Source organism: Dermacentor variabilis, chromosome 2 (assembly GCF_050947875.1).
Source record: "Dermacentor variabilis isolate Ectoservices chromosome 2, ASM5094787v1, whole genome shotgun sequence".
Lineage (NCBI taxonomy): Eukaryota > Metazoa > Arthropoda > Arachnida > Ixodida > Ixodidae > Dermacentor > Dermacentor variabilis.
The window spans coordinates 85,190,135-85,205,077 of NC_134569.1; the positions used below are offsets into that span (position 1 = coordinate 85,190,135).

A 14,943-nucleotide genomic window follows, 5' to 3' on the forward strand; every position below is an offset into this window, starting at 1 on the left:
CATGCGTGTGTGCGCGTTTCGTCTTACCTTTTCCTGATTTCCTTTCTGACGCGTTCGCTTCATTCCCGGTCCATGGCGTGCCCGGTTATTTTACTTTTTTTTTTCGTTTTCTACCATCGTTTCATGCACACCGCCCCTCTCCTGTACCTCGGGGCGCCTCCTCTCCCTCTTCTCGTCGCCCGTTTCGTCCTGATTTGTTCGTTCACTCCTTGCTCTCTGCCCGGGGTCTCTCTGTCGGTGGTGAGGCTTGCGCTCTTGTATGTCGGTGTGCTGCCGCGAATGCTCGCAGAGGAAGGGGACTACTTTTTCTTCGCATGGTGCCCGTATCGCACGCCCGGCGTGTGCGTTCCTTTGTTGCTGGGGCGCTCAGTACCGTTTTTCTTTTATTTTTCATCTCTGCCTCTCCTTCTGCAGTTAACCCTCTATCCAAGCAGCATCCTTCGCTGTCTCGAGGAGCGGCAGTCATCGGCGGGGCCGTCCCGTCGACTTCGTTCACAATCCTTCCTGCGTGCGACTTCGTTCGCTCCCCTCCTCCCCGCCTTACGAAAAACCTCGCGCACTTCGTTCTGCCGGGGGTCGTCTTTATTCGAGCGCGCCGCTGGAGGAGGGAAGGGCTGCTGTCTCCTTCTCTCTATCTTGGCCGGCGGCGGCACTGCTCGTTCCGCGGACAGCGTAAGGGGGGGGGGGGGGGGGGGGGACTCTGTGCGTTGCGTCGTTCCTTCGTTCGCTCCTTCTTCGGTTGGCTCATTCTCGCGCGCGTAGCGCCGCTCGCACAGACAGACACGAACTCAAGCGGCGACCTCTCCTTCAGCTGCGCGGGGAAATCGGCTCTCTCGGCTGCTCTGCCGGTAGTTAGCAGCAGCAGCGACTCGCTCGCTGCTCGGCCTGGCCTCTTGCTTGGCGTGTGTGTGTGTGTGCGTGCGGGCACGCGTGCGCCTGGCGTGTTTGTGCCCCCCGCCGCCTGCGTTTTTCGGCGGGGAGAGGAACGCCGCCGCGTCGTACTGCGTTCTCGCCGCTGAGGTGGCTGTCTGTGGGCTGGCCTGGCCCGTGTGCTGCTGCCCCCCCCCCCTCCTCCGGTTGTGTCGCCGGCACCGCTGATCTCCCCGCCGCGGCTGTTGTGCGCGCCGGCTCGGCGGTGTGCCTCTCGCGACGACGACCACGCTAGCAGCGCCATTTTGCGCTCTCTGTCAAGAACTGACCTTCCGCCCCGGCGCTCTTCGCGCCGCCCAGCGCCGCCGATCGCCTTCAGTTCTTCAGCTCCCGTGCTCTGTTTGCTCGCTTCCTCCGGCCGGCAACGACTGCATTTATCTCGCGGGCTTCCAAACAGAATGTGTCGTGGTCGACTGCTCGGGAGCGACTGCCTCCGCGCCCTGTCACACCGTTTGTCGGGCTAGCCTTGACTGTGGCGTGGTGTCCTCCTCAGCTGGGATGCCCTCGTCCGCGTGAGTCGGTCGCAGCCGCCGCGGCAACACCGGACCCCTCAAGGATATCGGCGCAACAGCGGCGACCCTGGTGTGGATGTTCGTCGGTCGTGGCGACTGCTAGCGCACCGACACCCAGCGAGCCTGCGCCCATGTTTCTTGCGCCGCTCTGCGCTTTCCAAAGGTGCGCAGCGTCGACGCTTCCAGTGTGTGTGTGCAGGGTAGTGACAACTGTGGCCGCTGCTGTGTGTTGCGAAGTGGCAGTTTGTTTTGCTTTGTATCTGTTCCCGGTGGGCTTTAGTTTACGGCCATCAGTTGGTTCGCACGCAATGCCTCTGGCCTCGTCCCCAGCAGCAGGATTACGCTGCGCCCACTGGCGCCTGGATATTATGTTCGCCGGTGATTCACATGGATATGCCGTCAGCGTCGCAGGAAAAGAGGTACCGCTGCGTCGCCTGTCGACAGCCGGTAGGCTGCCAGGCGGCGTGATAGCCGACATTTTGTTTCGGATACGGGCACCGGACGCGGCTCCAGTGCGGAGCCTCGTTCGGGTTGCACGGTTGATCGCTCGGTTGGCCGTCCGCCGCGCTCGTGGCGTGGTGACGTCGGCTGCCGTCCGTTGGGCGGTGAGAGGGTGAGGCTCGGTTCTTGTGGCAGTGGGTAGGGGTGGTACCACGACTGGCGGCCGACGGCGACATCACGTCGTTGCCTGGTTTGCTTTCTTTTCCTGTTCTCTCTCTCTCGCTCTCTTTCTCTGTTTTTTTTTTCGTTCTTGTCTTCCTCCGCGCTGTTTGTTTATGTATCGAACCGCCTTCCTCTTTACGGTGGTGGCGCTGCGCTCAAGAGACCATTGGCGACAGATTGGATTACTACTAGTGATTCATTCCCATTACTCTCTCTCCTCTGCGGCGCGCTCTTTTCATTTACACCCGTTGCTGCATCAATTCTCCCGTCGGACTAACTTCCGCCGAGCGCAGCACACCGCTTTCTTTCTCTCTGGCGTCGCGGGAGAATGAAAGAAGTGGGCAGCGGTTGCTGCACGCAGCGCTGTGGCGGGCCTTCTGTTACTATACATATCCCCCCTCCCCCCACTACTTACCCTTCGTCGCGCCTCGGAGGAACTGACCCGTGCGCCGAAGACGCTCCGTTCCGCTCGCCTTTTTGACGAGACAAGCCGTCAGCTCTCACTGCATTTGGCGGTGTTGCTGCTGTTGGTGCCACCATGTCTCTGTTCGTGGATTACTTATAGACCATTGGTATACCTGTTCACTCGGGCAGTAACAACTCGGAGATTGGCTCGTTGGCCTAGTTGGTCGTATGGTGCGTTATCGTTGCGCCGCTTAAATCGTGCAGTGAGGGCTGTTCCTGCCGTTTACATTTTCGCCTGAAGTGATCCGTGAAACCTCGCTCGTGAAAACGCCCTGCGTTCTTCGCGTGCGTTGCCCATGATGAACTGAAAACGACGTAATTTCTTTTCCACACTAATTCTGACGAAGTTTTGTCTATTCGTGCATTACTTACAGACCATCGGTATTCCTGTTCACTCGGGCAGTGACAATTCGGTGATTGGCTCGTTGGCCTGGTTGGCCGTATGGTGCGTTATCGTTGCGCCGCTTAAATCGTAGTGAGGACTGTTCCTGCCGTTTACATTTTGACCTGAAGTGATCCGTGAAACCTCGCTCGTGAAAACGCCCTGCCTTCGCCTGCGTTGCCCGTGAAGCGAAAACTACGTAATTTCTTTTCCGCACTAATTCTGACGAAGTTTCGTGCGCGGGGAGGGACATGTGAGAGGGGCGCGCTAGATTGGGCCAAGGCTTGTCAAGGATGACGGGAAAGGATCCTCTATAACCCCCTCTCTTCCTATGTCGACGGGCACTCGCTGCTTTGGATTGATGCACGAGGATGAGAGGTCTCCTCCCACTATCGTTTCTGCAGTAAGGAGGAGGAGGAGGGCAGCGGAAAAAGTGCAGCCTCCGCGCATCACCGTTAGGGCGCCGTGACGTTTGTCCCGCTTCGAGGGAAGTGACGTAACTTTTATTCTCTCTCCTGGCTGCCTCGTTTTCTCCCTCGCCCCATTTGACTTGTGTTTCTTGAGGAGTGGAAGGTAAGGGATTCCAGAAACGCGCATATGCAGGTTTCGTTCATTTCTCTCTCACTCGCGCTCTCTCTCTAACTCAGCCGTCGCCCGTCTCGGAGGGATTGATAGTGAAGTATTGTGATTAGTGGAGGCCAGCTGAAACCTTCACGCCGCGTGCAGCCGCACGGAAGCCGCCGTGGAAATTTATTTTTGTCCGCAGTTTGTTTTGCGGTGCGCAGGTGGCGGCCGCCTCTGCGGAAAGTTCTCCCTCCTTTTGGCATGTTGCTACGCGTTTGCCAAACCAGGCTGCGGGTCATACGTCGATCGATGCGATGCTTACGAAAGTGCGGCCGTTAGTCTTCGATCATTAAAATGGAGAACAGTAACTCTTTTCATATCGAGCAGGAGTTGTCGTAACCCACGTACCGTCCACAGACCTGCGCACGCATGCGCGAACACACACACGAGTTTGTTTTAACACCTTATGTCTAAAGAAAACCTGTTTGTCCGACCAAGCACATATCGATCTTTGCACCGAGCCGTGCGAATTATGCGCCAGAGGTAAGCTGGTCGCGCCATGCGCCCACCCGGAAGACAACACTCGCACGGTTCCGTTGAATCATGCTTGTCAACCTTTTAAATCTCATCTCGGGACGCTTGGGATTCTGCAGATATCGTTAAATGATTAATGTGCACTTGTTTCGGGTGTGAGTGAAACAATTCGCCATTGCGGGGCCTTACCGAATTGGAGCGGTTCTCTTGTATAGGAAAGGGCGTGGCACTCGGTTTCTCCTAGTAACGGTTGTGCCGTAAGGATATATAGGCCTGATCGATGCGGCCATTTGCGCCTCATTTGAGGAGTCTGAGCTTGTGCTCGTTCTGTCGGAAGTAGCGCACGCCGCTCACTTCCGGGGATTGGTGTAAAAGTAAGTCAGGGGCGTTTCGACGTCACCACTCGCCACAGCCGCGGCAACGCAACACGGCGTGAGCCCGGCGTTATGTCCAAGTAACTCGGGTACCGGGTGCATTATGTTGTGCCACGAATGTGAACTGTAGTAGGCCAGGTTAATTTTTTTGTGGTTACAAAGGCACCACGTAGCAGGTAATGATGTAGACGTAGACACGATGTCCCCAGTAAGGCTTTTGAGTTTCCATTTGAAAGAATTTCGCACTTGTTAACGCAATCGAGCCACGCTTCTTGCAACGTGGTCGACGACCGCAAGCGGGCCTAATTTCACGTGAAAAACGGTGTATAGCATAGGAGTTCGAGCTCGCCCCTTTTGGCTGACCAGGAACCTTAGGCAGCGCGCTCTGAAATCTTTCTTCCGTCAGACGCAGCAGTGTGTATGTCCAGCGCAAGACGAAGACCTCTGCCCATGATCTGTGATAACCCATTTCCTGTGCGGCGCGCTCCAATATTATGCCTGCCGATTTCATCACATCACACCACCTATTTTTTGCATTCCAAGCTCAAATCCTGAAATGCCTGCCAATTTCATCACATCACACCACCTATTTTTTTTTTTTTTTTTTTTTGCATTCCAAGCTCAAATCCTGAAAGCCTGACTTGTGTGCACTGTAACAATCGGCTTGTAGACATATACATTGATAAACAGTTGAACACGTACGTGCGTTTAAGCAGCGTGCATAGAAAGAAGAAAAAATCAGTTTATAGCTGTAAATTTCGAATAGTTCGAAACATACGCTTTTCCGTTCGCCACGCATGAATTCAATTAGACGGTATAATAGACAGCTTGCGAGCAAAGCCCAAACCACTTAATTAAAAACCGCCTCTGAGAGAAGCTTATGTGATGGCAGACTTTCGATAATAACGAATGTGTTTTGTGGACATCTGTATATGCTCTACAATATGGTTAAGGCATTGGATTGAACCTTATAGCGGTTTCAGCTATCACCCACCTTTATTATTATTTTTTTTAAATCTTGAAACATCAAATGGCCCAATGAGCGAAAAACTCTGTCGTCTTGAGCAGCGAAACGGCTCCTAAATTCGCATTGGCTGCGTGGCCGCGTCATGTGTGCGCCTCGACAGAGCAGAACGGGCGAAAGGCTACACCTGCTTCCTAAGGGGTTGCAGAAAATAGCGCCTCTTCTTCTTCTCAATCTCTCTCGCCCTCTCTGTTGCGTGAGGGCTTCGCCGCGACGCCACGTCACCCTCTCTTTTGGAAGCCTGTGTTATCCGCGCGTTCCTAGTCTGAGCAAGCCCTCACGTGCGTTTTGACTTCGCCTGGGTAATAACAAAATAATGTATAAAAAGCAATGATTTCTGAAGGAGAAACGTTGGCGTTCGTGAGTTTCGAACTATATATGACCCCACGCCCAGAAGCTGCCCACTCGGAAGCTGCTTAGCCCACTAAACAGCCCATTAGGTTATATGGCGGTCGGGGAAGGTAGCATGACGTCACGGATCGAAGTGCACCGGCCTAGTGCAATCTGGGAGGCGTTGACCAAGCGTCTCAGCGCGCTCGCTTGCTTTCCCGCGAGTTCATAACTCAAAGTACCGATCTGCGACGTTCAATTGAACATCAATTCTTATAACTCCTAAGAAGCACTTAAATGTCCTAGGATTTCTTTTTTTCTCTCTCTCATTATTTAATTGTATCTATCTGTTGGTGTCGCGCCTGACGAATGGTTAGTCGATTGCTTCTGTGCGCGTCAGTGCGTCATCACTTTCCGGCTTCCTGCAGCGCAACTTTTTTTCGCCACGCCTCCTTCCCTCGAAGGCACTGCGTCGGCGAGTCTTGTATATCCAGCGGTCGTTCTCTCCGTAACCACGAAGAGAACCTGCGGCTGCCGAACGACGCGCTCGCTATTTTGAGCGGCAGCAGCTGCGTTTTCCTCTTTCGCTCGCCGATAGGGTTGCGCGACATGGCGATGCGCCGTTCACGGATCGATACCCGAAATGCCTTCGCGGTTAAGCCTGCGTGCAAAGGCCACGGCGGCGGCTTTGGCTTGACGGCTCTCTTCAGTTCTTCTCTCTGCATTGGCCAGATTCTAGGCGCCATCACGAAGTTGACTGCGCTTAAGGTAACGCGTAATTGGATAAAACCGCACCGCTACGAGCATCCCCACCCATTCCCTCTGCTGGCCGCTGTTTTCAGGTGGCAGCAGATTGCGTTAGACAGTTACTTCGCGGTCAATAGTAATTTCGCTAACTTCCTTTTCGTTTATTTTTATTTTAGTAAAGAGCCAACTACTACTACTTGACCGGCCTCGATTGATGGCATAAGACGGAAATTGGGGAATTGTCAACAGTTGCAAAATTACTCTTGTTGCGTCCGTCATAAATAATTGAAGGAGTCGGTCACTTCATTTCCACTTTCCACAAGAGCGCACGGTTACATGACGTGACAATCTCCCTTGCCCACCGCTGTTGCCGAACGGCATATATATGGCGTTTTCCCGCAATTTAACGCGAGATTGTGGTTTTGATCGCGGGTCGGCCGCGCGGCGCCATTCCCATGGGGGCGAAATTCAAACATGTTGGTGTATACGTGTCCGCGTTAAAATATAATATAAGAAACGAACACGAAGCGGTGAAAATTAATCTGGAGCCCACCGCTACGCGGCTACGGCGTCTCTCACATAGACCCCCCCCACCCCTCTTGTTGCTTTGGTGCGCTAAGCCCAGTGGCATATATCGATCGCTGAACTCACGTCCCATGCATCATCTCGTCGCCATGCAATAGCTTGTCGTTATAGGCGTTCTGTGCACTTTGTCTTCCAGATGGCGTGACGCTTTTGGCGTAACAGAGCCCTCGAATTCAGGCAGGCGCCGTAGTTTCGTATTCGCTGTTACAGAGAGAGTGTCCATCGGCATACAGGTACGAGTGAATACTGTAAATGCCTAGTTCCCAACAGTACTGTTTAAGGGTGCCGACGAAAACAGTACATGAGATTTACAATGAGGGGCTGCGATTTGAATAGTGTAACGCGGTAGTAATGCTAATAAGTAGTAGCCAGTAAACCTAAGTCAAAGCGCATGGCCTAGCCGAGAATTTTCAGAGCTAATTATACGAGGGCGAATCAGAAAGTATGTGCACCAATTTTCTTTTAGCCAAATTATGGCTGTAAATGCGAAGTCAACATATCCATTCCCCGCGGTGGACCTTTCTTCGACCGTCCCGGCTTGTGTGTCCCGGCCTTATCTGCCGGTAGCTCCGATGGCATGGTGCTGCTGTCACGTGAAGATGGCGGTTGTGCTTCACATGTCCACGGCGTACAAGCAACGAAGTGCGATTCGTTGGCTATGGAGCAAGGATGAACTCCCATCGAAATCCACAGGAAAATGCAGCCCACGTGTAGGGGCAGGTGTCTCGCTTTGAGGAGCGTTAGTTCCTGGCGGGACAGCGATTCACGTGAAACGATGAAGCCAAGACAGCAGTCCGACGGCGGTTCCACAGTCAGCCGGACGAATCTACCGCAGGGGCAACTTAAATTTACTGCTGCGATGGGGCAAATGTGTGAACCGGTGTGGGTACTATGTCAAAAAATAATGTAAGGTACGTTGAATATTACGTATATTTGTAATTACCTGTAGATGCCTTATTTTAGCTAATAGAATATAGGGACAAAGCCTTTCTGATTCGCCCTCGTAATTACATCATTTTAGTAATGTTTGCGTGATGTACCTGAAATGTACCTGGGTGCATCTGAACATGGCGAGGTGTCATATCGACGTCGAAACGTGTAAATTATGCTGTTTCTAACATTTTGTCTGATATTTGTCTCAGCGTGAACGTAAAGTTGCGCAGAGCCGCACTTGGCCTTCGTAATTGTGTTTCGCCTTGAATTATGTGCCTGAATGCTGTTTCGGTTTCCTTGGCTCTCGCTCAGGCTTAGGCCGCGCCATACCTCTGATGTAGACAGCGTCCCGCGCCTTTGTGTAATGGTTGCGCTTTCGTTCGCGCAGTCAGATCGCGATCCCCGTGGGCCCGGTCACACGGGAACTGTTGCCAAGTTTGTGTGTGTGCAATAACATCTGAGTTGGGCGAGGGATTTAGCTGTTACGAAGCTGGGCACGAACTAAAGGAAAACTAATAAAAAATGGAAAAATTGTGACGCGATATTAATCTCCTTAGTACCTGCGTCGGTGCTATCTAGTAATATACAGCCTAAGGGCATGAGCTTTCAGTTTCTAATAAGTGCGCCACCTTTTCATCTGTTCTTTTGTATTTCTTGGCTCTCATTTGTTATTTCTCGCCACGCTAGGTCGCCGTAAAAAAAAAAAAAAGTTCTATTGCTGGACCTGAAAAAAGGCTGACTATTTCCGCAGCCCGTCGTTCGCATTCTGAGCCTTTATATAGTGTTGTACGGTCCTACTAGCTACGGTCATAAACTGCTCGGAAATTCAACCTTCTTTTTTTAGATCCCACTGCCCATGAAGTTCGGACAACGACTACATTATATAGCGAGTCATTACGGTATCATTGACCGCACTTGTAGAAGTACAGTGCGTTAATTTCAGTATGCGAATGGTATAGACAAATTAAAGAAAAAACAAGACAAACGCTTCAGGTATGAAATTGAACGTAGTATTTTACCATTACTGATAACAAATGAATTGAATAAAGCATTGAACGGTCTGAAATCGAGGATTAAGAAAGAATATTTCGCGTAAGCTACCCTAACACATTTGCGAGCAGCGCTAAAGGGCAGTATCTTGGATTAAATGGATACATTGCGGATAAAATACGAAGGAAACAGACTGCCACACACTTCAGTTCAGAAACCGGTATTTTTCAGCGCGTTCATAATGGCGTTTGAAGCATTGTTCTTTGGAACAGTGTTTGCAGGAATGTACAGGTATTTCCGTTTGAATTGGGTTAACAGCAGTCACTTGAAACGACTTTGCAGAGCTCTTTCTACCTCTGTACTCTAGGCTCCAATTATAATGCTTATTTTCAGATATTCGACGGGAAGCGAATATTTGACAAATGTTGAATGTCGAATTTGGAGATGAAACTCGATTCCAACGATGAAGACTAATTGGATTCGGATTCGAAATTTAAAACATTTTTTTTTTCGTGGCTGACCCTAAGAGCCACCCGTTGCAGTGCCCAAACCAACTGTTGGGCCTGAGACTTCCCCCATAGGTTCAATGTTTCACAGTACGGACGCACTGACGAAAAACTTGGCTGTTGGCCGGTTGTTGCTACATCTATGGACAACATAGCTATCTTATAAGCACCACATACTCACGTTAGCGAGAAATAATAATAATAATAATAATAATAATAATAATAATAATAATAATAATAATAATAGGGAATAAGAGCGCACGGTAAGCAAAGCGAATTAAAGTACGCTTCCAATGAGAACTCACTTTAGTTATTCAACTTACCTGCATGCTTGCTTGCTCATTACTCGGTCATTCATTTCTGTGTTTTCTTTTTAGCCGGATGAGTGCGTGGGCCATAGCCGACGACGCATGGGAATGAAGTTTAGTCCTCTCGCTCACTAGTGGTACAGATAAATATAGATGGATTAACCTGAAGTTTATTTCGAAACCGTGCATGATTGGAGAGCAGTGATATCCATGTCGTGCCCTCGCGGGCGGTCGACTAAGCATGCTAGTGTTACAGTAGGGATGTGTGGCTGTGTGACTCGCCTTCGGTTGAGCAACTAACGTCGTGCGCCAGCTCCCGTCGTGACATCTGGGGCGCATCTGTCGTGCATCCACGACCCAGGACTTTCCCGCCCATTCCCTTCGCTGCGGTGGCATTGGGAGGTGCGCACGTGCTGAAACTAACGCTTGCGTTGGAGTGACATTTTCGCTATTTCGGGGGTTTAACCGACCGGTTCATCTTAACTTCGCATTGTTGTGCTTTCTATAGTGGAGAGCCCATGCGTGTCAGATTCGTTCCATTTGTCTGACGGCGCGCTCGAACGACGGTTAATCCGGCTTGCTGCATAGCCGTTGGAAACTGTGTACCCCAATGCTGTTGTTGTCTTTGACTGTAGAAGTATGAACAGTTCGATTAAGCAGCGTGTTGGAAACTTGTCGGATGCAATTGCGCGCGTCGAGGGGTGCGAAATGCAAAAAAAGAAAGAAAGAAAGAAAATAAAAAAGAAAACGCGTCCCGTGCATTTAGGTGCACGTTAAGGAACCTCGAGTGGTCAAAATTACCCGTAGCCCCTCACCACGGCGTGCCTCGTAATCAGATCGTGGTTTCGGCTCGTAATATGCCGGATTCCTTTTTTTTTTTTTAATTGCGCGCGTCTATTGGTATAACATCTCGTTGCGATGGCTCGACTTGCGCTATCGCGTCGAGGTGGAGAAGGAGGTGGCGTCGCCACCGCCTCCTCCTCCTCCTCCTTTCTTGCCACCGCCATTTGCGGCACTTGCTTCGCTTGGTCTTAGGTAACGCAACGCGTGCGCATCGAGTTGTGTCGCCACGTAGCGGTGCATTCGGTCGGCCACGTCCGCGGCTCGTGCGCGCTGGGCGATGGACATGGTGATGGCGAGCGCAGTGGTCTGTTCCACAGTCTGCCCTCCCCCCCCCCCCCCCCCCCTGCTCGAGCTCCCTCGTTGTCATGTGCGCTCTGTCCTGGAAGCGATCTTCAAAAGACAAACACAGAAATTACGGATCATACACAATGGGAGGCGGCGCTGTCCAGCTCACAGGAACAGGTCCAAAGGGCCATCATCCGACAAGCAAGACGGCGTGCTGAAGCCAGTGGGGCCCTTGTCTAGGGACTCCAACCATTGAGCGTTTTATTCTTCAACAAAGTTGTTCTATCTATCTATCCCATCTGCGGCCGTGGTCGTCTAGCGCGTTTGAGCGCGTTGCAAGAGCGGAGGGGTGCGAGGGATCAGGACGCGCCGCACTAACCCGTGCATTAGAGCGTGTCTTCAAGCTAACTGTAGATAATAATAATAAAAAAAGAACGCCATTCGTTATGCGTGCGCGCTACGGACCGGGTGGTCGTGAATGCTCGCTGTCGTTTCAGGAACGACAGTGAGCTACATCCTCTTAAAAGTGACACAGTCTTTCGTCTTTCCGTAGTTTTATTTGCGTATAATGACGATAGCTCGATCACCGGCAGATGAAATGGAGCCAAACTGCCTCATCCTAAATTTCGCGCCAATACTGTGCTCGTGGCCAACTTTGTGCGGCAACGTGTAGTGAAAGCTGCGGGGACAGAGCGCGCGCAACTACGTGTGCGCCTGGAAGACGCCCCGCGTTTTTCATCCGCCTTTAATTAAGCTGGGAAATGAACAGACAAGCGTGTTATTTGCAAAAGCAAAATAAGACAAAGTACACCTTGGGTGCGTTAAAGGAAGCCTTAGCTCGGGGACTCCTATCTAAATTCATGGGAAAGTAGAAATCGTTTTTCGCGGGAACCACGGCACATGTTGCATTTAAAAGAAAAAGTTGTAATCTAGTGACTATTCGCAGCACATTTTCAGTTTAGACCGTCAATCGTTTAATAAAAATTGTTGAAAAACGCAAACTTTCTAAAAGCGAAACTATTATGTCTGCAGCTATGTAATTCAGCAATAAAAACTATATTATAATTCTGTAAATTGCATCTAATAGTACATCTAAAGTGAACATAATTGATGTATTATACGTGACCCCCAAATATGCTACTAATATGTGAATTAGGCTTTTGCAAAACCCGTGTAAGCAATGTAAAAAAATTACATAAGATATAAATTGATATATCAAATTTCTCCGCTTTCGATGCTCTAATGGTCGCAGTTTACAGAACTGCTATAACTGTTTGTGGTGCAGCGCTACAAATTTATAGAGTTCGTGCTTCTATTTCTGTTTTCAGGCTAATCCATGTTTTTGAAAATCCTGCTTAATGTTGCGACCTTAAATCACAGTGCCGCTTCCAACAGTCACTAGAATTTACCTTTATCTCAAATGCAACAAATTTCATTGAAAAATCGGCCAAGTGGTTATGACAGGAAAGCGTTTCTGCGTTTCACAAGTGTTTGAATAGACGGCATCGCTGTTGGGCCCGAGCTTCCTCATAAACTTGAGTTATTTTTCTGCTTTTGTCTTCCGTATGTGGCGCAAATGCAAAACCGCCGTACGCAGGTGTTACGCTAATTCTTTCTATGTTCCGAGAAAGAAACAGTAAAAAAAAAAAAAGAAAAGAACGCTTTCATACTCAGCCGCAATACTTCGCGCAGTAACAGGCGTGGAGAAACTCGGCCACCGTAGCTTTCAGTTCGTTGCCACGGAAAGTTATCCATGAGTATAACGGAAACGTTAATCCGTCATCGGAGCGTCACAGTTTCGAAGGTACTTGCGCGTGCTTAGAAGGTTGTCGAATAGATTTGAGTCTTTCGTTCCCTTCTTAGTGCGATGCGATCCTTTTTTATCGATGGGTAGCGGAAACGACCCGTGCGATTGCTGTCGATAGCCGTGACATGGTGCGGGAACTGCGAGATTGTGTCGCTTACCCTTATTGCGTTTTCTTTTTAGACGTTTCCGGATTAGCGGATTACTGGCGTTTTGGTATCCCGGAAGCTTGGTTCATCAATTTATTTCAATCTAAAGGGACATTAAAAATGAACAGTAAATCGGTTTACATTCTTCTTCGTGTGCCATATTGCGCCGAAAGCGGGAAAAATGACCAAAAACGCGCCAGAACAGCTTTGGCAGCTGGCAGCGTTATCTCATTGGTCCCGGAGCCTGTGTAAAACCTTATAACGACGTTTTTTGGACGGCCCTAAATGCGCCTCCCCCTGCCTTCCTATTCCGCGTAATAGGCCTTCGAGCTATCCTTTAATAACAAGTTCGGAGGAGGCTTAAGCTTCGCCTTTAAGAGTGGAACGCGATAGCATTCAAAAATCCCTGATTGCTTCTCACGCTTCCCGGCAACTGCAGCTTATGTATCCGTAATGTTTACCGGGAAACGCTGGTGGCAAACACGGTGCGTGAAGGTGAGCTTTCTGGTAGAAACGCGGCCTCTTGCGTGGGCAGCGATGCGGCGGAGGCGAGCGCCATCTGGAGCTGTTGCAAGGAACCAGGCGCGGCGCTTTATGGCTTTTGAAATTTGCGAAAAGGGGTTTACGTTTTCAATTTCCGCGTAACTGAATTATGTTTTCTCATATATTCAAATTACAATCCGACGCTAACATGTCTGTAGGTTTTGTGTAAGTCGTACTTTACGATTTTTCTTACTTATTTTACCTTGATAGTTTCATTCAGTTCAGTAGCTTCCTTGCGCTACCGGGAGGGCCTGCGTGGTTGGGCATGAGTGGTTCGAAATGATTTTCGCCGACACGGCGGATGACGCGGGTGCTACGGGGCCCCCAACGCTATCGCATTAAGGCATTTTCATCGTCATCATCTTGTCAGTCAGTCAGTCAGTCAGTCGGTCAGTGTTTTATTTTCACCAAACAAAAACATCTTACCAGCCCGAGCCGCCGAGCAAGGGCAGAAGAGGAGATCTGGCGCCTTAGCTGGTGGAGCGGAGTCGCATGGTTGTACTGACGCCGTTTCCGCGGAGACGCGAAATTTAGGCCGCGTCTTTTGTTTTCTTGTTTCTTTTACTCGTGCCGGCGCCATGACAGTTCCACTTAATCGCGCTGCGCAGCCCCGCGACAGCGGTGATCTCGAATTCTGATATCGCCTCGATGCATTGCAATTCAGTGCGATCGCCGCTAGCAATAAGTGCAAACTGATCGGATGAGAGGCGAAGCGATTCCGAAAAAAGAAGAGGCATAGAGAGGAGGAATATCGCTCCCCTTGGCTTATTGAGGGCGCTGACACCCACCCACTCACTTAGTGTTAACTCCGGAAGTCCAGGTGCTTCATGTGTGTCTGCTGAGTGACAAAGCGAAGTCAGTCACGAGCGTAATTTTGATTTGGGCTAGTTGGCGCGGTTAAAATAGTCACCTAGAATTGTCTGAGTAAAGCACTGTGGCATTTACTAAGCCTGGCCGCTTCACAATTTCTGGTCGGTGGGAACACCTCCTGCCACTTCGCTAGGACTTAATGCAAAAAAAGTAATATCAAAAATGCCTTTGGGCCGTCCAACACTTCCTTTATGCTGCACGACTGCGAGATTTTGGGTCTGTTACCCCCACTTAATTGTAATAATGCGCTAAATTAAAACTTCCATGATCCAGATTTCTCCAACAGCAACAAATGTGCAGCAGGTTGGTCCAGAATCAGAATTTGTTCATATCTGCTCCAGAATGAAATTTCATCTGCTCCAAAAAATTGCTGCAAGATAACTTTGGGCGTTCCCTCCTGTGTTGATTATTATTATTATTTGAAAACTCTGTTCTAGTTAATTTCATGATAATGGGTTGATTACGAGAAGAGGAAATTGGGCTCGAAGAGAAAATTCTGCGGGCGTTCGAACTGCTCGTGCAGAGACGTAAGAGCTGGCCCCGTTGTAAAGCTTTCTCCCAACACTGTAACCTCGGCATAACGACTGCGGTTACAGCGAAGC

The 14,943-nt window shown here is 50.1% G+C and overlaps 1 protein-coding gene across 7 annotated transcripts in view; it reads left to right on the forward strand.

The window, feature by feature from the left end:
- The window catches only part of Tlk (Tousled-like kinase), a 172,331-nt gene that overhangs the window by 102,876 nt on the left and 54,512 nt on the right, over positions 1-14,943 (forward strand). Inside the window, exon 1 of one of the 7 annotated variants that reach the window (XM_075681183.1) lies at positions 700-1,605. The exons of 5 other annotated variants lie outside the window; for them this stretch is intronic. In XM_075681183.1, coding sequence (XP_075537298.1) covers positions 1,574-1,605 — 32 coding nt within the window. In that variant the 5' untranslated portion in view covers positions 700-1,573. Of the gene's footprint in view, positions 1-699; positions 1,606-1,820; positions 1,862-14,943 lie in introns of those variants that run through there. One more of the 7 variants, XM_075681184.1, reaches the window with a different exon arrangement.